The sequence below is a fragment of the Uloborus diversus genome, chromosome 1 (genome assembly GCF_026930045.1).
Source record: "Uloborus diversus isolate 005 chromosome 1, Udiv.v.3.1, whole genome shotgun sequence".
Taxonomy (NCBI): Eukaryota; Metazoa; Arthropoda; class Arachnida; order Araneae; family Uloboridae; genus Uloborus; species Uloborus diversus.
In genome coordinates this window covers 135921547-135948630 of record NC_072731.1, presented here as the reverse complement: position 1 = coordinate 135948630, position 27084 = coordinate 135921547, and the positions used below count along the sequence as shown (strand labels likewise).

Sequence of the window (27084 nt, the reverse complement as noted above, 5' to 3'; positions counted from 1 at the left end):
GGAACCTTTCTGAACCTGAAGAATGAAATACGCAATTTCAGCCTACCTTTGGTGATGTTAAGGGGTTAGAGGACACTCTAATAGACGTCTTCCGAAAGTTTTTGACGCTGAAGGTCATGTTAGGTAATAATAGGTAAAAGAGGAAAGAGAAGGGTTTACTTTCCTTTTTTTTTTTTTGGAAACTGAAGTTAATTTTGGGTTATCATTAAGAAAAAAAGGGTTCGGGATCCCCGGTTTAAATAAACAAGATTTTTAAGGTCACAATTTCGGGTTATCTTTGGAGACTTTAAAGGGGGGGGGATATTTTTGTGACGTCGCTGTAAATTCAATTTCAACAAAGCATTAAACCTCACAAAATGTTGCCTATCAAAGTATAAAAAATCGTTTTCATTGCGAATGACGACGCATGCGCATATATATATTTCCAATATTAGTCAATGAGCAAAGAAGCAACCATTCGGCTCCACAGGAGTGCCCCCTCCCAAAGGGCAAGGGCGCACCCCTCCATCAATAGCGTGGAGACCTCCTCCCAAAAAATAAGCAAGAGCTCCCCCCAAAATGAGAAAAATACCCCTCAAAAACCCCCTTCAAAATTTCAATGGCGCAATCTGCGCCATGACCCCTCCTCCTAGGCGGGCACCCCCGCGGCTCCTAATGGTCTGCTGCAAAAACAAAAATATACAAACCAAATCAAAACGAAAACAATTTTTGCGTTTGCTACCACATGATTTTGTTATTGCTCATTATTTCACATTTTTTGTTTTGCTTCATTTTTTCCCTTAAAATAATGTTTTGTTTTGTAAAATATTGTTGTCAGTTAGAATACGGGACTTAAGCCGTCCCGTATGGAAGTTCCCCGGGACGCGGGACAGTTTTTCAAAATACGGGACTGTCCCTTGAAATCCGGGACGTCTGGTAACCCTGTCTGAAATGTTGATTCTGAAAGCACTAGAGTATTATATTCAGTACAGCTGTGTTAGGTTTATTTTCCTTCTTTAGTTGGAAAAATACAGCAATCTTTGAAATCTGCACGTAGTAAAACCGAAGAACCTTTAACAGTCCTGCTTACATTTTTCTTTATTTCTTTCGATTCTTCTTCTTCTTCTTTTTTTTTTTTTTTTTTGTTCCTCAACGATAGTCCATATTCCTGTTAATTTCGTGACACCGGATTTATCTAGCCCAAAAATGATTAATTGCTCACGACCATCTTATTCTGGACATTAGACCTGGACAGTGGACATTTTCACACAGTTACCTTTTACACTCACCGAATACACTTCTAAATTCGAAAATGCTTTGTGTATTCTTTAAAACAACTCTTTGCACGTAGTATTTTAATTCAACTAATGTTGGCTGAAATGAATTTTTGAACTTAGATCAGAAACTATCGAGGAAGCTTCCTTCGTAACAAATCATGATATAAATTTCGTAAATTGTGATGAAAACGCTTTCAAAGCTGCTGAGTATATTACACGATAGTTTCCACAGAGTCTTTATTAGAAAGACAAGAATAAGCACTCACCATCTCTGAAGACTCCTTTCCCACCGAGGCCGAGCATCCCACTAACTTTGGGATAGAGGAGGGCAGCAGTTACTGCCATGGCTGCTGCTGTGGCCAATCCACTGTTTCCACTGCCCAGCAGGTTGGTGGAACCAAAACTTTGTAGTCCAGATTGTCCAGGGAAGAAACTTGAAGGAGAGCTGAGGGCCGAAAACATCTTGCCATACGGAATGCTGAAGAAAGGCAGTTTGAAATCTAGACCAACCTGGGTAGAAGAAAGGATAAATATCAACAAGTAGTATTTAGTAGCAAAAGTTTCTGTACCTCCTATGTACTAATACTGGGCTTTTATATCTGTCGCTGTTGCATCTTTTATTCATATTACTAATGGGAGTAATGGGCTTCATAGTTAAGAATTCTTGTTTAAAACTTTGGAACTGAAAAATTGTTTAATTCGGTAAGAAGTAAAAAGGGGAGGGGGTAGTGTAACATGTCAAAGGGGGCGATGATTGAAAGTAGAAGCAAATGTTTGACTTTTTTTTAAAAATAACTATGGTACGAGTATATCAATTCCAATTTGTTCTGCTCCTCAAATAAAAAAGTTATTGTCCCTATATTGGAAAAAAATGTAACGTAGCATCCTATATTTGCAATTAACGAAAATAATACTATACGACTTGATGCGGATCTTTTGTTCATTCTGAACAGGATATTTTCTTTTATTACTCTTTTCTACACAATTTACATTAGGTTCATAAATGATGTAACTTTTCTTTTCAGCAAATTGGCTCCCCGCCCTCTGTGTCACATATAAACATATCCCTCTCCTCCTTTGCTACATGTCACGCTGTTTATCATAAATATACTGTTATTAAAAAAAAAAAACGTGATCTCACTTCTTGTTAAACCCTGTCTTCCCCATTGTCACCCCCCCCCCAACTGTTTCAATTTCCCGAATCTCCTTCCCCTTTCAAATCGTGACATCATTCATGAACGTTCCCATATGTCTTATTCTAAACATTTTGATTAAAAAGGTAGAAGTTAGAAATTCTTTTATTCCTTTACCTGCATCCCGTCGTTTCCGAATGTAGGCAGAAGGGACAGCAAACGATTCTCGTCGTCTTCACCACCACCTGAGGCTGCAGATGCAAATCGGTCCTCTGTGTGGGGGATCACGTATAACGGTTGGTGCGTTCGGGAATCTTGTGAGGATCCTGGAAAAGTGAAGACGCGGGCTTTCCGGCTGCTCTTGGCAGTTGTCTCGGTGGCTGCTTCAGGGTCTTGGCGACCCTCGGCTGCTATGGGAGCTGGTTCGCCGAACATCACTTTTTCTGGGGCTGCTTGTACTAACACAAGGAGTGCCAGCAGGAAAGGAATATATACTGATGTACCCATGATAATCTGGAGAAAAATCAACATATAAATTATATTCTCTGCCAAAGACCGATATTCTCCGCCAACGACGAGAAAAACGTTCACAATCTATCATAACAGTTCAACTGTTCTATATAATTTCTTTTGTTTTTGCCAATACAAAAAAAAAAAAAAAAAAAATAGTATGTTGTGGCCATCACGAAACTTTCTTCTATATTTTTCCTTTTTTCTGATAACTCCCCATGCTTGACGAGGAATCAATATTCCTAACAAAAACAAAATTACACATGCAAAAACTTGACGACCATCCCAATGTCTGAATTATTGTAAAAACAAAACAAAGAGCGAAAATTGAAAGTTACTTTAAAAGCCTTACTTGAATTACAAATATTTTATTTATTAACAAACATAAGATGGCAACAGTTAAATATTTTAAATCATTGAGATAATATTTCCAATCATTTCCATACAATTAAAATCACGAGAAATACACAGATGACAATCTATTACGATTTATCTTTCTTATTGTTGCATTAATAAAACCATTTTTATTTGCAAAAAAAAAAAAAAATCAACACCTCTTAGAGCGATTGGAGTCAAAATTGAACCAAAGCCTGTTTACGTATGGATTCACATATATTCCAAATTTCAACCAGAACGTAGCATTACTTCTTGAGATAGGGCACTCACAATGGAAAAAAAGAACGGGCGATTGCGCTACCCCCTTTTTAGCTGTTGACACCAAAATAAAATCAGCTCTTATACCCACTAAGGGCTACTTGTCAAAAAATTTTTGTTTGATTCCGTTCGTTATTTCTTGAGATACAGCAGTCACAATTGACGACAAAAAAGATCTATAACTCAACCCCCGTTTGAGCTATTGACACCAAAATTGAATCAGCACCTGCTCCTGTTAGGAGCAACATATGGACCAAATTTTGTTTGATTCCGCCAGTTACTTCCTGAGGAATAGCAAGCACGCGTAACTCAAAAACGTCCCATTGCTCCACCCCGCTTGGAGGAATTCGCGCCAAAAACCAATGGGCACAAGTTCACATAGGGGCACATATGTGTACCAAATTTCGTTCAATTTCATGCTGTAGTTTTTGCTGTAGAGCGGCCACAAAAAACTGGTCACACACAGACGTGACACACATACACACACACACACACAGACAGACAGACATTTTCCAAAAATAGTCGAAATGGACTCAGCACACCTCAAAACGTTCGAATCCGTCAAAATTCGAAATTCGAAAATTTGCACGAATCCAATACTTTCTTCTATATATTAGATATAGAAGAAAGTAAAAAAACAATAAAAAGCGCAGACGATAAATAAATAAAAATTTACGAAGAATTTTATGCATTTCAGACGATAAAAATAGCAAAATTAAATGTAAAACACAGCATGCGATAAAATTTAGAAAAGCAGTATGCAAAAAGCGCATGGCTGCTACTCTTCAAAAAACGGGAGACTGGAACATTTTGTTTCTTGACAATTGAAATCATCCTCCCCCCCCCCCCCCCAAAAAAAAAGGGTGAGGGAATAAACTTTTAATTAAAGGACAGAAATCCAGCCGCCATTTTTTTTAACACGGTATTCCGAGTTTAGTAAGAAAAGTGGTACTACATGCACATGCGAAGTGCCAAAATTTATGCCACATGCGTAGCCACATGCAAATTGTTGCCACATGCGTAGTGCCAGTTACACACTACGGGACTCTGCCCCCTGCTCGCTGACACTCACCAACCCCCGAAGATTGCTTCGCAATCTTATTTGATTCGCAAAGATTTAAATCGTCAATTAGAAAGAAAGAGATTAAAAACGTATTATGAGCTCCCTTTGGAATAAAAAGCACCCCTTCCCCAGGTTTCAAAATAACTTGTACCAACTAGCAGAGCTATTAGGGCTAAGAGGCTCCTGAGCATTACAAAACAGCAGTTGTGTACGTTTGAAAAGTCGCTTTTATATTCGTGGTCTCTAGTAACATATTTTGTTCTTTAGCTCGGGGCTTGAATTGAGTTGAGCCTAAGATTTTCCGTTGAAATCGAAACCCTTAAAATTTGTGAATATGAAAGAATAAACAAACGAGTCTAAAAGACGTAACTATGGCAACGCCAAATAAAACATCAATAATTTGATTGGGAATGAGATTTTTCGATTAAAACTGCTTGTAATTTTTTTTTTTCTTTGGAGATAGAAGCTACGTTTTCCGACTAAAAGTCGAGTTAGATCTGGAGTAAAAAAAGCCGCTCTTTCCAGTGGTGTCAAAAAGAAAGCTGTGGGACATTTCCTTCACTTTTTACTGATAGATTTAATGAAGAAAGTAGTGCCTACATTTTAGCTAAGCTTAAAAAAATCGAGCTAGAAACCCAAATAACTCCCGCCGTATTTAAGTTAGAGCATTGAAACAAATTGCGTAGAACGCGAAAAATTCTACCCTTTCCAACGATGTATAACATTAATATGTGCAATCACCCCTTTAATAGGCAATTTACACGAAGTTTGAGCTTAAAAAAATAATTAAAAAAAAAAAACTACTCGAATTTTAAACAAAACCGCAGGTGCAAACCACCAGTGCTCGAAGTAATTTTGTACAAAATTTCAAGGCTGTAGATGCTATGGGGTCTCCTGAACACAGGCCCGCCACAGACTTCCTTCCAGAATTTTTTTGAAACCTTGCTTTTATTTAATACAAAGAGACAATAGGGTTGTTTCCTTCTGTCAAAAGTACTATTTTTAATCACTGAAATTGAGAGAATAATAAAAAAAAAAAAAAAAAATACACGGACCCGGAAAATACTTTTATTTTCCCAACAGTTATTTATTAATTAACTAGAGGACCCGACAGACGTTGTTCTGTTCAAACTTTGTAAACTGAAGAGTTTAAAAATTTCAGTAAACTGTCAAGTGTTTGAACCGTTTTGTTAAAAAAAAATAAGTAAAAAGAAAATGTTTTAAGCTGCTTGGTGTCAGGATGCGTATATTTATTACAACTTGATTTATCTAATACCCACTGAGCAGTTGTTTTATTAACTATTTTTCCTCTCGTACTTGATGGTTTGTTCCTTCAGGCATACTCAAAGGATAAAAAGCGTCCTCAGACATTAAGTGTAAAAAACTAACTACTCATTTAGAACAAACAGGAAATCCCGCTGCAACATCCCCCATATGAAAAAGAATAAAACAATCAAAAGGATATCGTTTAAAAAAATGATGAAGGTAAAAACAGTTCTCTGAATAAGCGAAAATCACCCATCCCCCCCCCCCTTCCGATGTAAACTAAACACATTCAACAACTAAAATGACTAAAAGCTCTTTAAAAACAAAAAACAATTCTTTGTAATTTGAAATATTTCACCCCCCCCCCAAAAACCACAATAAATTACACTAACAGTAGCTTTAAAATGTAAACAAATGATCACGCAATTCTATTGTTTATAGCCAAAGTTGCCAAAAAACTACGTTACTGTAATCTAGCCGATCAGTGAGCGAAGCCAACTCCGATCGTTTAGCAGTCCGATCTTTTGAACGAAAACTTTTAAAACTTAATATATTGCCTAATTTGTTCTTTCCACCAAAGATAAAGATATTCCACTACACTGATGTTTTGTGTACAGAAATACCCTGTTGTAATTTATCTGGACGAAAATAAAATTTGTTTCGTCTTTAAATTCCATCATCTTTTCCTTTAATACTGTACTGATTAGTTAGATAATCCTTAAAGTATTCTTGACATTGGTGCTAAATCTCAGATGGATCTGATCCGAGAAACAAATGTTGCTTTGTACGGTACTTTCCGATCCATTGGTTAGGAAAACCTAAAGCACCGATCCGGTCACATGGTTCAACTACGACGACAGAACACACGTTTTGCGTGAACCTTCCAGTACTCTACTTTAAAATATATTACGGGACCTAAACTCGCTGCTTTCAAGAGAGAGAGAGAAACGAAGGTTTCTCTCCTCTCTCTCTCTCTCTAGGTTTTATCTGTTCTCAATTGACATATCACAGTAGGAAATTTCATTACAAAAAGCAGAGCTGACTTTCCTATTGTCCTTTGGCAACGGGTTAAATATTTATTTCAATTCTCGCTCAACAATAAGTTAAAATAAATATTAATCATTTTGGAGATATGACCATCCGATGTTTAAATTAATTAATTAATTAAGAAAAATGTTTCCGATTCGATCCATCGCGATTTGAAACCATGCTTACCACAACTTAATTACACACAAAATTTTTTATCAAAATCGGTCCAGCCGTTTAAAAGCCTTATGGTGACAAACGTCCGCACAGAAGATTTTTATATATTAAGATTTTTGTCCGATTTTTCAAACAAGGCTTGGTCTTTATCTCATAAATGATGTATACGTCACAAATGATGCACTTTGGCGCATCTTTCTACTGTATTTCCACGTTATGATTATCAAGAAGTTTTTTAAATATTGCGCTCTAAGCTTGCTATCAACCATATCCAGTACACGTGAGTAAAGATGGGAATTAAATATTGTGCTTTGTGAATGGCAACACTGAATTGCATTTCATCATTTGCGATATCATCGGCAGAAGCGTTAACAATGAAAGCACACCGATTAAACTAAGTTTTAAAAATATTAAACTTAGTCAAATTATTTAAAAAATGGCCAGATCCTATGTTTTTAAGTATGCTCTTTCAGAAAAAAGTACTTTTAAAATTTTGGAAACGACCCTACTGTTTTTAAATTTCATATTAAAAATGTCCCTCATAAAGTTTCTAGCAGTACCGAAATGCCAATTAAGAAATAGCCGAGTCCTAACAAGAATTCAACCAGGGAAAGGGTTAACTCCTTTTCGGAACTTTTGGTCTTTAGCAAAATTGCTAATCATACGTGTAGCATGTTAATAATTATACACGTTAAGACTTTTTTCCCACTCCACCCAAGAAAAATTCCGGATGTGACACTAGTTCCTGACGACGTTGAATGGTTTTAAGGGGGTGCGGGGCACAAAAATCGTCAAATTTTGCAATTTTTTTTTTATCATGTAAAAAATTACTCCGTGTTTTTCTGCTTAAGAGGAGGTTTGAATCTTGTTTCTTTCTTAAATAGAACGAAAGATATAGTTATTTTTGTTTCATGCACCTAACTAATGTGTACTTAACTTTAAAACTTTAAACGCGTTTTTCTCCATGATGCAATTTTTCCCGATTTCTTGCATTCAAACTCTTATAAGTCAGGAACCGATAAAGATAAAGTAATGAAACTTGGAGCATATCTTTTTCAAACAGTTTACTTTAAATTTTATTCGTCGAATTTGAAAAAAAAAAAAAAAAAAACGTTTACTGCAAAAATTACGATTTTTTTTAAAAAAAGTATCTTCGAATTTTTCGAAATTTTTCTTCAAATATTTTTGATTTTTTATTGAATCAATATTTTTAAAATCGCCGAATAAAAATTAAAGCTTAGATATTTGTGTGTAATTCATTGAACAAAAATTGAAAATTGTTTAAGAATATTTTAAGTTATAGCAATTTAAAGCAACCCCATTTTTTATAAAAAAAACTAATTAAATTTAAATAAAAATTTTTCTTTTTTTCATACTTATGTTATGATTTTGCTTATTAAATAAATGGTGAATCTGTGCAAAAAATTTCAAAACTCTAAAGTATATAATAAAATAAATTTCAAAACGTGTCCCGGATCCCCTTAAATAGGTTTGTCATTTACGAATGTCATTGTACCCCCGATAGCAGTGAAAAATTTATGCTTTCACTCATTAGTGAGCGTAATTTTTGTGATCTTCTGATTAAATTCGCATTGAGTGTTCACCCTTGGCAATTTTCCCAGGCCCGGAAAAATCGAAATGACGGTGGTTTAAAAAATATATATATGTAGCACATTCTCTGTCTTTTCATTCACTAAATTTAGTATACAATTTAATTATTACTGCTTTAATATTGTTCTTTAATTTCAGTTTACATCTTTCAGGCTAACAAATTTATTTCAGGCCTAAAGAATCCATTCTTTTCAAACCAACGAATTCTCAAAACACAATTTTTTAAATTTTGAGTTCATAAGTTTTGTTACGTACACATTCAATTCAATTAAGCTAAGTGTTTAGTGGTGATACATTTAATCATTCGTTCATACTCCGACGCAAATATATGAGAAAAGTATAACAAAGAGTAAACATTGGCTCGCACTAAGGAGTTTTCACTGCTCAAGTTCGAACGAGGCGAAAGAAACATCTTTAAGTTCACTTACCTCTCAAATGCTCAGATGCATGCAAAACTAGCTGCGACCGTGCCCTATTAATGCTTCTAAAAGAATAACACTCCTATAACACAGTGACCGAGTTTTTATCTCTTCCCGAGGGATTTTGGATGTCAGACATGGCAACACCTCTCTGGGTCATTTCAGGGGGAAGACAATGCCAGTTCCCCATCTTTGGTGTGAGAGTTGCCCTGTGCGTGGACATAAGTTACGTAGGGCTGAACCTAAAAACTGAAAGTAGAACTTTTTCCGTCTTCACTCTTTAATTGCATCCGTTTCGGGGCCCATTTGCGGTAAAACGAGAAAGTAAGGGCGAAACCCGTTTTCACTTGGGCTTTCCAGAACTCTTTTAAGTTCCGCATTTATTTGTTTGAAACTTTCCCAATGAATAAATATAATGTGTTTATTTTTGTGAATTCTTAAAAGTATTGTATCCGGGATTCAGAACGTAGTCTGTGACAGAAAATGTCACAAAACAAATGATACATTACAAAGTTAATTATATTGAAATAATAAGAATGATAATACTCGCGAACAGCAGCAATTTGGTTGTTTCATATTTGTAATATAATTTTGATTATCTTACGACTTTTGGGGGCAAAAATGATAAAAGCTTTAGCCTACCACTAAGAGCTTCATTTGCATATGGGAGCTCAGATCCTGCACCTCCATCCTATTTTGTGTGATTTTCATGTTTTGGACAAAATTCAGTCGACTTAACCCCAGCGCGGGGCACTTGAACCCAATTAAAAATATATATATATATATATATATTTAAAGAGTTAAAATTGTTTAAAAAAGACTTTAGGTGGTAGCAGAACGTCTGAAAAGTGGTAAAAACAAGGTTATCAGTTCACATTATGGGTTTAACAAAGCACTGAGTGTAAAACTCAGAAAAAGTATGAAATTTCGGGTCCAAGTAACCTCCAATTTTACGGTAACATTAGGCTTTATGTATGAAAGTTTACATTCTCTTGTCAGGTTTAGAATTGAGTCTGCTGAGATATTTATTTTGTTGAGATAAGTCGAGAACTGGTTCCAAAAATTAGACAGAATTAAATCTTCTGAGATATTTATTTTGTTGAGACAAGTTGAGAACTGGTTCCAAAAGTAGACGCAAGTAGTGAAAGTGCCATTAAATGTCGTTTCAATAAAAGTTTCTCTTATGTACTGACATCGATCCTCAATTCCTTTTGATGTTTTCCTTACTGGTGATTCAAAAAATACTAATTTAAGGCTTAACGCAAACCTCATTGTCATCAATTTTTTAGGTGAGTAATTTCAACTTTACCGAAGACTGTAAGCTTCGTGGAACTCTTGAAGGATCTCCACGGAACCCCAAGGTTCCATGGAACACAGTTTAAGAAACGCTGCTTTAGATTAGTCTTAGAACTGACACAGTTTTTCTCCTAACCAAGCAGGAAATAATCAAAACTTGACCCACATAATGCCCTATAACCTGTAATTTGTCAACCATTCGGATTTAGTGGTAAATCAACAAGAGGTCAACGTGCTCACTTTCCAGTAGTGATGGGCATAATCGAGTACTCATAATCGAATCACTCGATTATTCAAAATCATTCGAGAACTCGATTATCATGAGTTCTCGATTATCGTATCTCGAGTTCTCGATTATCACTTTTCGAGTTCTCGAGCGATGAACTTCTCGAGTTCTCGATTATCACTTTCCGAGTTCTCGAGCGATGGACTGCTCGAGTTCTCGATTATCACTTTCCGAGTACTCGAGCGATCAACTGCTCGAGTTCTCGTTTGTCCTTTCCGAGTGATCGAGCGATCAACTGCTCGAGTTCTCGCTTTGAACTTCTCGAGATGTTGAGTTCTCGAGATGTTGAGTTCTCGAGATGTTGAGTTTTCGAGATGTTCAGCTCTCGAGATATTGAGTTCTCGAGATCTCAATCACTCGAGCAGTGTTATTTTTGATCGATTTGAGAATCGAATGAACCTCTCAATATAGTTGACTTCTGACAAGGGTGCCCACCTTGGAAGATGGGGATCGTGGCGCAGACTGCGCCATTGACATTTTTAGGGAGAAGGGGTGTTTTAAGGGGTATTTTTCTTATTTTTCGGGGGGCTCTGTGATATTGAGGGGGTGCGCCCTAACGTCAGGGGGCACCCCTGCTTCTGAAGTGATTCAATTGCAGGGGTGGATCCGTCATTTAGGGGGTCAGAGGCCTGGCTTTGAAAAGTTAATGATTTTATTTATGAATGGTCATTGTTTTTGTTGCCTTCCGAAAAGATATGCATTGAGACTCTTTAACCCTTCCCCTAGAAAAATTTGGGAGTGACGGGTTGAGCTGAGGTGCCCACAGGGGAGGTGGGTCATAGCGCAGACTGCGCCATTGAAATTCTCAATGGACGTTAATCTTTTTTAGGGAATGTCCTTTTCGAGGGGGGGGGGGTGTTTTGAGGGATATTTTTCGCTTTTTTTTCGGCGGTGGGGTTGGTCTATGCGATATTGAGGGGGGTGCCCTTGTCCTCAGGGCGGGTGGGCACCTCTGCTTCTGAAGAGTTTCAGTTGCAGGGGCGGATCCGTCATTTAGGGGGGTCAGAGGGCTAGCTTTGAAAAGTTAATGATGCTTCATTCGAATAGTGTTATAATTGAATGTATGCTGTCGAATGCTTGATTATCAAATGATTATTTGGGATGCTTTGGTAGTCTAATGATATGTTTGGTGGAAGTGGGCGCGCTAATAAGGTTCCAACTTGAGAGGCATTAAAATTAAAATTATATTTCAGGTAAAAAGGTGGAATACTTAAGTTGAAAACCTAAGGGAAGTCTTTCCCCCTTACGTCCACCTTCGACTATACCATTAGGTAATGATACAAGTGTAACAGGCAACAACAAACGTTTTAGAGCCCAACTATACAGATTACTGCAGACACGTGTTTCGGGGTTTCAAGGAACTCTTTTTTCAACGCAAAATAGTGAGATTGTGGATGTAAGGACATTATTGGATATCTTTAGGGACCATTCATTAATTACGTAAGGGTCCCGAGAGGGAGGGGAGCTTCAAACCCATTCTCACGCAATATTTTCCAAGTTGATGTTTTACATTTGAAATTGTGCAGTCAAGTGGTTTGACGGGACCTATATATTTTATTTGCGTTTGGAAAATAAAAAACTTATTAGGATGAGCTGTTTTTTTATTTGTTTTACGAAGAATGAATCGTGTAAAACATGATAAAAGATTCGCACTACGCATAGCATGTTTTATTTTTAATGATTATCGCATCATACACAAAAAAAAAAAAAAAAAAAAAAATGTCGAAAAAACATTCAGTCTAGATTCCAATTTTTTAGTAAATATTTCATTACACAAAAAGGATTAATTTAATAATAGTGAATTTAATTTCGATTCCCAGTGATGTTAGATTCGTTATTTTATTGTTTTGAAAAACGGAATGGAATCAATCTTACCTAAGAATAGGGGGAGCGGTTTGAAAAATCTTACATACTTTTACATGGTGGGAGGGGGGTCAAAAAAATGCCAAAATCATCCTTACGTAACTAATGAATGGCTCCTTGCACGCAAAAGCTTACTATTTTGTTGAAAAAAGGGTACCTTAAAAACTCCAAAGCACGTTTCAGCAGTACTCTGTATATTTGGAATACAAAACGAATGTTATCTCATGTTACTTCTCGGCACTAAGGTATTTACTTATTCCTTAATAAAACAAGTGGTTTACTTCTTGTGTAGTTCCTTCCTATGGGTGCAAATAAGAGTGGAGGGGGGGGGGGGGGGAGTTTTGACGCAAACTGCGGGATTGTACTTTTTAGGGGATTTTGTCTCATTTGGGGGTGTTGCTCTTGGGGAAGAGCTTCATAGGTGGTGCGCCTTCGCTCTTGGGATGGATAGATTTGGAATGATTTTAAAATACAATGAATGCTTTTCGCTTGCTTTATTCGAATGGGGTTATAGTTGAATGTTTGGCGTCGAATTTTCGATAATTGAGAGATTCCTTAATAATCAAACGATATTTTTCGAACGAAAATTGTTTATTATCATATGAGCGGATTTATGGAGGGGTGTGTGTTGTGTGAGTGGCGGATACAACGGGAAAATCATGGGGGTCATGTCCCCCCCACCCTAAACTGTCGACAACAGTATCCGTACACATTGTGTTCAAACACTTCATGCATAAAATGTCAACGATGACAGTATCTTTTCATCTCATTAATTATTTTTCAAAGTAAATATTTGAACTACTACTTCGTTTCATTGCTCATGAAATTAATTCGCAACGTTTATTCCCAATCAGGTGCCTTATTCCTGACCGATTTGGTGCTTTATTGACTCCCAAACAGATTCAGACATTTTTCGTACCAAAAACGGGAATTTCGTTCATGGGCGTGGGGGTGGGGGCTTTCCTTCAACATGAGCCCCCTCTCCCCCCAAAAAATGGTTTTCTGTATCCGGCCCTTTAGTGATCCGGTAGTGAAATCTTGAAACAAAGGGTAGAGAAACGCTTTCCATACTGTTTTGAACTTGACAATTATTAAGATCAAATATGTTCAATTTTTATTAAAAAGTGAGGGATGACGATAATATGGGCGGGTCTTTGGGCGACACTAGCACGTTTAAACTTGAGAATTGTTAAACTTAAAAATATATTGAACCAGTAAGTAACCAGTAGTGTAATTGAAAATTTAAGGTGGTCTTAGGTCTTTTTCGGATTATTGTTTCTTAGGGGGAGGGGGGGAGGGAGAAATTTTCATAAGATGTGTGCCATTGCTCACAGGGACGGACGGACACCCCTATCATTCTCTAAAGTTTCAGAATCAAATAATAGCTTCTCAAGTGCTTTTTTTCGAATGGGGTTACTCAGAGAGCACACTTTGTTGAGATAAAGGTTTTAAAACGATTGTTAACGCTGTGACAGTCATGTTAAAACGTTTAAACGCAATGTGTTTAAAATGCAGTGGTGACCATCCCCCCCCCCCCCCCTGGCGATGACATTCATCTCTCAAATGCGATGGAGAACCGAACGAGAGCCCCATAAAATAAGACTAAATGCCCTCTTATAAGTTACCCTCTCCTCTTCAAAACTTCAATGGCATGGTCTGCGCCATGAACCCCCCCCCCCCCTCTGCCCTCTCAATCGTGGGGGATCCTTGTTTAATATATTGCTTGTTGTCGAATGTTCGGTTATCGAGCGTCTCGGATGATTTGAAAACCGGATACGTAATCTGCTTTTTAGAGAAAGTTGGTAATCAATTTAAACCTTTTTGAGGACCAACGCACGGAAAATCAAGCGCAGCTATGAAACTAAGTTCCGAAATGGACCGTCGCGAGCCAAAGCATTTTCAGCAGTTTTGCCTCAACTTTACATTAAATAAATAAATAAATAAATCTCATAAAATCAGCACATCAATTGACTCCAAATTTTTAAGTGGAGTGAATAATATACTAATCAACATTTATGAAAATATAAGGAATATCACATTGAAAATATAAGGAATATGACTTAAACAGAAGCGAGTAAAACAAGAAAAACATTTCAATTCAACTACGCACGCGAAAATAAATGCTACGCACAAAAGTCATAAATATCTTACGTATGGAATTTGAAAGAAAAAAAAATCTGTACAAAATGTTATTTTTATTTTTAAAAAAATGGGCCAAAGAGTGGAAGCTAATATTAATTCCACACGACAAACTTCCATATTTCTTTTTAATGCACTCAGAAATATTTCAACTTTACTCCCTACACTTTTATACTGTTATTACATATTTCCCAAGTCAGCGAATGAAAAAGAAAAATAACAAAGAGCGAATCAAGAAAGAAAAAAAATAATCATGAACTTCAATGCAATTCAAGCCACACTTATAACTTTCAATGCACCGGGAATCCCAATCTGCTGGAAAACGCAGTCAGAAATATTTTACCCGCCCTCCGCATGTATCAGTCAGATAAATATAATTCCACTAATAACAAGAACATAAAAAAAAGCAAAGCAATAAATAAGAATAAGTGAGTCCTTTTGCGCAGAGAGAGCAACGATTCCCCTACTTGTTTACAATATTAACTTTGTGTTTGAGTGCCCGAAACCATTTGAAATAACCACGTGATATCTGAGAATCATTAGTTTAAATACATGACCGTTCGAATAAATCACTCAAAATGAATGTAAAAAAAAAAAAAAAAAAAAAAAAAAATGAGGAATCAATCCGTTACAGAAATTGAAATGAAAGGGGGAGGGGGGTGATACCATTTCAATCGCTACGGGGCGTCCCCTGAGGGCTACCAACAGTCAAGGGCACATTGACAGTTTTCTAGCCGCTACCAATAAACCTATAAAAGTTTATACTAGTCCGAGCCGGGTCGCCCAAATACCGAACTCCTAGTTTCTGACAAGCTAACAGGGAATCTCGTCGAACCAGCATCCCCCAAGGATTGCGACCCCTAAATGAAGACTAAAATCTATCAAATTGACCCCCTAAAACAGTCTTGCGTTTCGAACTTTTCCGGAGGGTAGGGGGGCAAGGGTGTATCTGCTCATTTTTTCGGAAAACAACAAAAAAACTAGACCCACTGAAACGTAAAAACTAGATTTTTTCAAGGAATTGGGGGAGGGGGGCAGGCCGTTATTTCGAACTTTACAAGAGAGGAGGAGGGATTAAAGAGTATCCTACGAGTTGCATATTATGCCGAATAAGAGTAAGAATTTCATTTATATGAGTACAATAACTTCTAAAAGCCAGGGGGGTTCGCCCCTTATTATACCCCTAAATGATAGGCTTGATGGCACATTCCTATTTCGAGCGCACCCCTGCCAATACAACTCGGGAATTCAACTGTTCCAAAAGTCAAAGGTATCCACCCCCCCCCCCTTCGCAGGGCGATGGTGCACCCTCTCAAATGTTACGGAGCATCCGTCTAGAAAGAGCTCCCCCCTCCCAAAATGCGATTTAAAAAACCCTCTCAAAAAACCACTTTTATAGAAATTCGGTTTCGCAGGCAGCGCCATGGACCCCCCACCCCCTCCCGAAAATGAGATTTAAAGAACCCTCTCAAAAACCCAGCCCTAAAAATTTTAATGGCACAGGCTGCGCCATGCCCCCACCCCACCCCACCCGAAAATGAGATAAAAAACACTCTGAAAAAACCGGCCAATGGCGCAGGCCGCATCATGCCCCCTCCCCCTTATAGTGGGGCGCCCTTGTAGCAGTCTACTCAATTCTGGAAAAGCTCAGAAAATGAACTACTTGAGTACTCGATTCAAACGTCTCGAGATCTCGATTTGAAACATCTCGAGATCTCGATTAAAAACATCTCGAGATCTCGATTAAAAACATCTCGAGATCTCGATTTAAAACATCTCGAGATCTCGATTTAAAAGATCTCGAGAAGTCCATTGCTCGAGTACTCGATTCAAAAGATCTCGAGAAGTCAATCGCTCGAGTACTTGATTCCAAAGATCTCGAGAAGTCAATCGCTCGAGTACTCGATTCCAAAGATCTCGAGAAGTCAATCGCTCGAGTTCTCGAATTCAAAAGATCTCGATTATCAATCACTCGAGTGATCGACTTGAAAAGATCTCGATTAGCAATCACTCGATTATCAGAAGTACTCGATTCCCGAGATCTCGATTATCAAAAGATCTCGATTATGCCCATCACTACTTTCCAGCTGTCTATAGATATCTAAAACGGCAAGATCTCCATAGAACTGCTAAGCAAAAAAGAGGGGATAATTCGATAATTGAGATTTTTTTTGAGGGGGGGGGGTTGGTAAATTTTGGGAAGTAATCGTTTTATTCTGGTAATACAGTCGAACTCGCTTATAACGATCGCGAAGGGGCCACGAAATTTGCTCGTTATAAACGAGTGCTCGTAAAAAACGGGTTCGTGAAAAAATCTTAATTGTTTTTATATTTCTGTATAGTACCAAAGAAGTTGGTTATTTGCTTTGAACTGTTTTTGAGGAAAATGTAACCCGAAAAACATCGTCATTTACGTCCGTTGCTTCAAAACAGTTTGAAGTTTGTATGCATTTTAGAAGCCATTGAGTATGTCGAGGGCTGTTGTTCTCAGGATTTATGTCTTATATATAACTTTCGGCTAAATCCAAAATGTTTATGGAATTTTTCGAAAGATAACCTTTTTTGAGGTGGAATTAGCAGAAATTTAATGAAATGCAAAAATTTTGCTCGCTTCAAGCGAGGTTGCTCGCAAAAAACGAGTTATGTTCTATAGACAACACTGTACCAACCAAATCTGGCTGATTCCCTCGCTAAATCCAAGAGTTCTCGCTAATCAGGGTTCATTATAAATGAGTTTGACTGTATCGGCAAACGAGATAAACTTTAGCACCAAATGTTAGGCGTCAAAAAGTTTGGCGACAGTAGACAACATTACGAAGAGTCTCTTTTAGCGAAAACGTCCTCGACGAGACAGCACCCGAAAAACATCGTCCTTAATCCTCCTTTTGAGTGTGTTTCATAGATGACTTAATTCGTAAGCGGAAGGTAGATTTATTTTTTAATTTTGTAAATTTAACATATAAGTTCACAACAGTAAGCTTTTTTCTGATAAAGATTCTGAGCTCCTGATCTTGAAGCAGCAGTCATGATGTGACGAATGTTGTTTCCGAGGATTCCAAAATTCGTTCGCATGGAAAAAAGGGCGACATATTAACTCGAAACAGGGTGTCGTTAGGGTGTCCTAAAAACCGAAAGTCGGATTTTCAAGTCGACACCCTCTTTTTTTTTTCCTTTTAGGTCAAAACATTTGTCAAAAAAGTTTCATACAGTTTGAACAAGGGCAACCCGTGCCAACTTGTGCCTGAAAGTGTGCACTAGCACTGTGTACTTGGCCAAATCGAAGAAAAATTTTTTTTTGGAAGTTTGGAATTTGATGTAGATAAAATAATGCCCCTATAGCCCCACATGCACCGCAAAAATATTTATCCAAATCAAAAAATATTTAGGTGTCTAGCAGGAGGCCTAAAATTTGTAATTTTCTTCAAAAAATTGATTTTTTTTCTATATATTTCTTTAAAATGTAAGCTAAATTTTAAGAAACTATCAAGTTAAAGAATTTAAATGAGTAAAGTCGATAATTGGCGTTAAATAGAAATTTTTGCTCTCTTGCAACATTTAAATCTCCCACATGGTACTCAAAATATAGATTTTTTCAATTTTAAGTTACATTTTTCATTTTAAATGTACTATTTTTTTTATTATTTATTTGCGAATATTGATTTGAAAATGTGTTCACTAATAATTTTTGAACTTGATATTTTATTTAAATATATATGTAATTTTTGAAAAGATAAATAAAAAAAAATCAATTTTTTGAAGAAAATTATAAATTTTAGGCCTCTTGCTGGGCACCTAAATATTTTTTGATTTGGATAAATATTTTTGTGGTACATGTGGGGCTATAGAGGCATTGTTTTATCAACATAAAATTTCGAACTTCGGATTTTTTTTTTTTTTCAATTCGGCCTAGTACACAGTGCTGGTTTATACTTTCAAACGCAAGTCGCCAAGGGTTTCCGTTGTTCAAATTATATGAAACTTTTTTTGCAATTGTTTTGACCTAAAAGAAAAAATTCAAGAGGGTGTGTGACTTGAAAAATCGACTTTCGTTTTTTTTTCTTTTCTTTTTATTTATTTATTTTTTTAGGACAGCCAACGTATATAATTTTTTATATATTTTTTAGGTCTACGATGTAATTTGTTGGTTTATTTTTTTTCCAGTGGTTCCTTGAGATGGTAAATATAGTCTTTATTTCAAGTAATCTTTTTCAGCAAGGCATTTTTCGTTACCTTGAGATGATTAGATTATAGTTCATATTTTTTCAAAACGAAGCTTTGAGCATTTCTAGGCAAACACCTACATTTGTTCGGAATTAAATTCTCAACAAGCAACACCATACAAAAGGGGAATGAAAGAGATTAAAGACATACATGCAATAAAAACATAAACCTTTTTCAATATAAAGAAGTTTTAACTCAGCCGCATTCCATGTAAATTAGCGTTTGGAGATCAGGCTGTTTCGAAATTGACACTAATTACCCGAATAGTCCTTAAAATACATTTTCAGATATTTATGAATAACGTTAATTGAATAACATTGCATCAAAGCAAGACCTATTTGAAGCTAGCCAAATTTGCTTCAGGACAATTCGTTGAAAAGAAAAAGTACACAACCTAGTCGAGACGAATAATTCAAGATTATGCATTCCAAATCGAATACATTCAGTTCCATTGTCTGCTAACTTCTCTCGCCCGAACTAAAATTATTTATTTTGCTTAATCCTTCTAATGGTTGAAGATGAGCAGGGCGACAACCGCACTTCTAGGTCAGTAGAGCAGTATGATGTCAAACGAGAGGCGCCCGCGCAGCAAAAAAACAGAATATCAACAGGTTCGTTGCTTTATTTTTATTTTTATTCTGGAAAATCGAAATGAGTCAGTCTTGGATCCGCGTTTGCAGTCAATTACCTCTGGACATTCTGTCTTCGACTGGGCTGAACACGAATCTTGGGTTTATTGATCAGTGAGTCATGTGTTGTATGAGCTGAGTTGTTGAAGATACCTACGATAAATATTTCGGGTTGGGATACGACATCGATTTCAATGTTTGCGAAACATTGGTGTAATTACCGTACATGTATCGATGTTTTTTTTTTTTTTTGTTTAATGTTTGGCATCGATATTTTGCGTTCGATATTTTTTTTTTTTTTTTAGATGCTTTGTATTTAAACCTGTGTCATGAAAAAAAGTTAATAGTATTTTTGAAAGTGCAGTTGTGATGAAAGTTAAAATCATTGATTAGATGTTGTAAAGTCCATTACATTGGAAAGATTTTTTTTTTGTTTTGTTTAAAGAAGAAGAATGGGAGGGAGGGGGGGGGGGATTTTTTTTCCCGCAAAATCAAACTGCAAAACATCACAAGCCAATCTTTTCAACGTCATTTGTGGTTTTTCAATACGCTGATCAATTTATGCAAGGAAAATGTGGGATTTCCTCCTCTTGTTTTACAATACAAAAATTTCGAAATTTGTTTGCTCAAACAGTAATCGTGAACTGAAACTGCACTGTTTAAAATCATCAAAACCATCTTTTCGACCACCTTGTTCATTAAGGTGGGTAGAAAAAGAAACGTTTTTCTCTTCCATGTTGAAATACTACGGAACAGTTGCGAATTTGGGAAACTAAAAAGGAGTGAAAAGAAAAAACAGCTAAAATTGGTTTATATCTTCCAATTGCGCATCTGCTTTTAAGTTTGTCAAAATTTGGAAATTTTCACATTTTTACAATAGTTTTTAACCACGCTTGTGTTCGAGGTTTACTTTCGCTCTAAGGTGGCTGTTGAAAATCACGCCCCAACTGAATAAATACTGTTGCAACGATTACACTAGTCTATAATACAAATACAAACACAAATGTGACGAGCCGCAACAGGCTCTGGTCCCAGTTAGGCTAGTCCTAGTCAGTTTAAAAGTAACCAATGAAGATCAATGGCCCTCCTAAAGCTATCCACCTCATTGCTCATTACTCCTCTTCCGGTAAGCTGTTCCAAGTGCCCACGACCCTACTAAAGAAGTAATTTTTCCTAATATCCAGGTTAGGCTGAGTTTTGAATAGCTTAAAACAATGTCCCCTTGTCTTGCTTTCCGCGAGAAAATTTAACCCGTTAGCATCTTTCATTTTGATAAATTTAAACAGCTGAATCATGTCCTCTCTGGTCCTCCTTTGCTCCAGGCTATACATATTAAGCCTATTAAGTCTGTTATCATAGTATAAATCTGAAAGTCCTCTTACTAGTCTAGTAACCCTTCTTTGAATCCTTTCCAACACAGAAATATCTTTCCTGTGATAAGAAGACCAAAACTGAACAGCATACTCCAAATGAGCTCTTACTAAACTCCTATATAACGGCAGAAGAACTTTCTTCAATTTGTTTGAAATAGATCTGTTGATAAACCCAAGCATTCTGTTGGCTTTGTTACTTGCAATGTTGCACTGTTGACTAAACTTGAAATCCTGATTTATTAAGATACCCATATCAATAACGTTTTCTGCCTGAGTAATGACCGAACCCAGTACATAATAACTTGAAAGCTTATTTCCATGACCTAAGTGTAGCACTTGACATTTCCCTACATTAACTAACATACCCCACCTATCCGCACATTTAGTGATATGATCTAAATTCTCTTGAAGCTGTTTTACTTGTTTCTCATTCTCTACACTCCCCATAACTTTTACACCATCAGCAAAGCAATTAATGTTTCCAGAAATATTTTCATCAATGTCATTCATAAAAATAATAAACAGAAGATCCTCTAAAACTGATCACTGAGGAATCCCACTTAAAACATCACTCCATTTATAATGATTTCCTCTCACAGCTACTCTTTATTTCCTTCCAGTCAGCCAATTCCTAGCCCAAAGTAAGGTTTTTCCTCCTATTCCTATATTTGCTAGTTTACTGAGAAAAGCAACATGCGATACCTTATCAAAAGCTTTTTGAAAATCAATATAAACAACATCCACATACTTTTTGTTATCTAAAGCTAAGGTAACCTTGTCATAGAAATTCAATAAATTAGTAGCACACAATCTACCTTTCCTGAAACCATATTGCAAAATAGTCAACTGACTATTAGTCTCTAAGAAATTCATAATCTTAATTTTGATCCAATTTTCAAAAATTTTACAAATTACTAAAGTCAGACTTAAAGGTCGATAATTGCCTGCTTTACCTATAGACCCTTACTTGAAGAGCGTCTTAATATTAGCCAGCTTCTATTCCTCTGGCATTGTCCCCGAGCTATAAGAAGCATTAAAAATATTTAAAATAACATCCACTAATTTCTCTGCGCATAAAAATAAATGATCTTTATGTAAATGCGCTGAATTCAAACATTTAAAGAGTTTTTCTCCTCTCCTAGAGAGGAAAGAGTTTCTGTATATATTTACATACATTTTACATGCATTATCAATGCTAAAAATGAATCAAAAACTTAGCGATCGTTCATTTGTTTCTGTATTTGACTACAGGAACATCTCTCTTAAATGTCCAGCTGTAATCAGCAAGCATTTGGGTACAGGACAGCCCTAAAGGTATGTCTTCTTCAAGATTTACTTCACTAAAATGTGTACAAAGGCGGACTGGGTCCCCCAAGAGGGCGTCAACCTTGACTCCCAAAGGGCGCAAAAAAAAATAAAAAATAAATAAATAAAAAAATCACGCACACACAAATGCGCAGTTTTTGAGGGCGAAAAAAAAAAAAGACGCACAGGTTCAAAGGAGTAAAAAAAAAGGGGGAGGGGAGAGCCGCATACGTTTGAGAACGCAAATAAAGTAAAATAAAACAGAATTTTGAAAAAAAATTCGGAGGAGGGGGGAAAAACGCACACAGGTTCGAGGGCACGAAGGAAAAAAAAAACAATGAAGCTCAGAGGCTTGAGAACGCAAATAAATAAATAAATAAATAAATAAAAGGTTTGAGGGTATAAAAAAAGCATAAAGACGCTCATGTTCAAGGGAGTAAAAAAAAAAAAAAAAGAGAGAGAGAAAAAACTCAAGTCTCATAGGTTAGAGGTAGCAAAAAAAAAAAAAAAAAAAAAACCACGAAGGCGCACAGTTTTGAGGGCAAAAAAAGAGAGGGAAAAACAATAAGTTGCACAGGTTTGAGGGAGGAAAAGAAATAAAGAAATAAAGGCGCACAGATCCGAAGGCACAAAAACAAAGAAAAGAAGAAAAAATCCGAAGGCTCCGACGTTCGAATAAGCAAATAAAATAATTTAAAAAAATGGTTCGAGGGTGCAAGAAAAAAAGAAAGAAAAAAGGTAAACACGTTCGCGGGCACAAAAAAAAAAAAAAAAAAAAAAAAAAAACGAAGGCACACAGGCTCAAGGAGAAAAAAAACTAGTATGTTGTGGCCATCACGAAACTTTCTTCTATATATATATTTTTTTTTTTTTCTGATCCCTCCCCATGCTTGACGAGGAAGCAATATTCCCAACAAAAACAAAATTACACATGCAAAAACTTGACGACTATCCCAATGTCTGAATTATTGCAAAAGCAAAGCAAAGAGCGAAAATTGAAAGTTATTTTAAAAGCCTTGCTTGAATTAATTACAAATATTTTATTTGTTAACAAACATAAGATGGCAGCAGTTAAAAATTTTAAATCATTGAGATAATATTTCCGATCATTTCCATACAATTAAAATCACGAGAAATACGCAGACGACAATCTATTACGATTTATCTTTCTTATTGTTGCATTAATGAAAATATTTTTATTCGCCAAAAAAAAAAAAAAAAAAAAAAATCAACACCTCTTGGTGCGATCGGCGTCAAAATTGAACCAAAGCCTGTTTACATATGGATTCACATTATATTCCAAATTTCAACTAGAACGTAGCATTACTTCTTGAGATAGGGCACTCAAAATGGAAAAAAGGAACGGGTGATTGCTCTACCCCCTTTTTACTTTCTTCTATATCTAATATGTAGAAGAAAGTATTGGATTCGTGCAAATTTTCGAATTTCGAATTTCGACGGATTCGAACGTTTTGAGGTGTGCTGAGTCCATTTCGACTATTTTTGGAAAATGTCTGTCTGTCTGTATGTGTGTGTGTGTATGTGTGTGTGTGTGTGTGTGTGTGTGTGTGTATGTGTGTCACGTCTGTGTGTGACCAGTTTTTTGTGGCCGCTCTACAGCAAAAACTACCGCATGAAATCGAACGAAACTTGGTACACATATGTGCCCCTATGTGAACTTGTGCCCATTGGTTTTTGGCGCGAATTCCTCTAAGGGGGGTGGAGCAATGGGACGTTTTTTGAGTTACGCGTGATTGCTATTCCTCAGGAAGTAACTGGCGGAATCAAACAAAATTTGGTCCATATATTGCCATTAACAGGAACAGGTGCTGATTCAATTTTGGTGTCAATAACTCAAACGGGGGTTGAGCTATAGAACGTTTTTTGTCGTCAATTGTGACTGCTGTATCTCAAGAAATAATGAACGGACTGAAAGAAAAATTTATCGGCAAGTAGCCCTTAGTAGTTATAAGAGCTGATTTTGTTTTGGTGTCAACAGCTAAAAAGGGGGGTAGCGCAAACGCCCGTTCTTTTTTTCCATTGTGAGTGTCCTATCTCAAGAAGTAATGCTACGTTCTGGTTGAAATTTGGAATATATGTGAATCCATATGTAAACAGGCTTTGGTTCAATTTTGACGCCGATCGCTCCAAGAGGTGTTGATTTTTTTTTTTTTTTGCGAATAAAAATATTTTTATTAATGCAATAAGAAAGATAAATCGTAATAGATTGTCGTCTGCATATTTCTCGTGATTTTAATTGTATGGAAATGATAGGAAATATTATCTCAATGATTTAAAATTTTTAACTGTTGCCATCTTATGTTTGTTAACAAATAAAATATTTGTAATTAATTCAAGCAAGGCTTTTAAAATAACTTTCAATTTTCGCTCTTTGCTTTGCTTTTGCAATAATTCAGACATTGGGATGGTCGTCAAGTTTTTGCATGTGTAATTTTGTTTTTGTTGGGAATATTGCTTCCTCGTCAAGCATGGGGAGGGATCAGAAAAAAAAAAAAGAAAAATATAGAAGAAAGGTTCGTGATGGCCACAACATACTAGTTTTTAGTTTTGAATTGCAGTTTTTGGAGTGTAGGAAGTCAATTAATGTATTATTTATGTCATAAAAACCGCTCTGGCTGTTTCTAAAATTTTACGTGGAGATATCTCTGACATTTGTTGAATATTCTGGTTACTAAAAAATGTACAAAAATTAATAACTAATCCAAAATGCTCATTTTAAACTCGTGTTTATCACATACATGTTTCTTTAACAATAAAATAAACGAAAAATACAAGATTAGTTACATTTAAAAAAGGTTATGATCTGTTTTTGCATTGCATGTTATTGCACTACGACGTCTGTATCATTTGATACTACAACCACTCTTTTTGAACCATTTCTATCAGCCCAGTCTATGTGTGGAAAAATTCGTAGATCTGCTTCTCCTAATGAGTTATGCCAATTAAGTACTTCAAAGATCTGTCTCAAATCTTCTATGAAAAGTATTGCAGGTTGCTTCTTCATCAACTCTGAAACCGCTAGCCATCGCTGAAAATATAGCATTTTTGGACATTTCCTCTATTTCCTTGCGTGCTAGTTACTGTAAATTTTCCTTATTTGATACTGAAGACCAGAATTTTTCTACTTGCATAGGAACTAGTGTTTTTCTGTCAATAATAGCAAGGCTTATCGTGCCCTTAGTGCATTCTCTTTCCTTTCAGATCTTTTCACAGAATGCTGCAGCATACAGAACCGTGCAGAACATTGCTTATAACTTCTGAAAAATCATTCTTTATCTAGCGGACTTGTGACATGAAATAGATAACGAGGGCAGTTTTCATCGGGGATACTTTGCTAAATAGAAAATGTTTTGACAACAGATATTTCCGCAATTGTGGAACGATAATATCTAGCTTGGTAGGAGAATCACCATCACATAATGTGTTCGTTGGAAACAAGTCATGAGTTAAAATATTTTTAATGCATTCTCTCCTTTCTTCCACTATTTCCATGTCTATGTACCCTTGTTAAAGTTGATTCTTCCATATTAGCTTAGAAGTGGTGTTTTGTGAAGAACTGTGTGCATCAAACATGGTAGGTTGAATTTTGAAAGTAAATCAGACAATTTTTGAAACAAATGTCTCCTGTTTAAACTAACGATACTGTTCTGATGAATGATTCATGATACTGAGAAGGCTTGACACTATTCACAAATTGTATAGTGAGAAAGTTGTCAAGTTGCACTGTTTCAGAAATCTCATAGGAATTTATATGTTAATACATAAAATATCAACAAGTCTTTTGAAATTTTCATCAAAATACTCCCTACGATTGCATAGAAAAATAATGGAGCGGAACACTCTCACAGGGATCCATTAAATGATATTTCGTAAGACCACGAAACACATTGCATATCATTCAAATTTCATGATACTCTAAATGCCACTCGGCAACATGTTTTTTCTCGTCTGTCCGGCAATTCTTATTGCACTTTTCTGGGACCGTTGAATCGTTTGTTCCAACTTCATGTCTGGCTTCACAGCATTGAATATACAATTCTTTTTTCTTACATAACAAATTTACCTTGAATGAATTTTCCTACAGATAGGGACACTCATTTTCACGCGACCTCTCTATGTACCATATTGCATATAGTAGATAATTTATGCAGTCAAATTCACGAAAGACTGGAAATAGTAACGCAACAGTTTGAACATATAATTTTTAATTTTCTTCGAGATTAGCAATAATCAAGTGTTTTACAAGTGATACCAGTGAACGAAAAACTTCGTAGTAGCTGCACAGTTCCGATTTATCGCTACATTCCTTAACAAAAACAACAAATTCTGTTTTCAAGCTTTCAATATTTGTGCGTAGCGATTGAATCATTATTTGACTTTTTACCTCATTCTTTGACCCAAGAGCATCCTGAACCATCTTTACTCACATCGCAGAACTTCTCTTGTAGTTTAAAATCAACATCTTATAATGATTTTCTCAAGATGCATTCTGCAGTCTTCACAGCTTCTTGTGAGCGAATAGCAGCAGCAAGTACTTTTGGAGAAAAATGATTAGAAAAAACCAACAAAGGTTCATTCTTTCTTTCGGAAGCACAGAAAATAATTCTTTCATTATACGTTATTACGAGGAATAAGTTTATTTCATTAACATAAACCAATGCATTTTCAGCTAAATTGAGCATTATTGAGCATCAGTTCTTTTATTTCTGAAAGAATAAATCCTTGCCCAGCATTTAAAAGAGGCTTTAATATTTCATTTGTCTTTTTAAACAGTTCAAATTTTGAGGATAGATGTTGCGCAGAGTACGTACTGGTTTCTTGCTCATACTTTCGAAT

The 27084-nt window shown here is 36.1% G+C and overlaps 1 protein-coding gene across 1 annotated transcript in view; it reads right to left on the bottom strand.

Annotated features, from left to right (window-relative positions):
- Positions 1–26665, bottom strand: part of LOC129235233 (uncharacterized) — a 32554-nt gene extending 5889 nt beyond the window's left edge. The window contains exons 1-3 of the mRNA XM_054868943.1: positions 26633–26665; positions 2567–2902; positions 1523–1766 (exon numbers count right to left, since the gene is read on the bottom strand). Coding sequence (XP_054724918.1) covers positions 1523–1766; positions 2567–2902; positions 26633–26665 — 613 coding nt within the window. The remainder of the gene's footprint in view (positions 1–1522; positions 1767–2566; positions 2903–26632) is intronic.
- Positions 26666–27084: the final 419 nt, after the last annotated feature.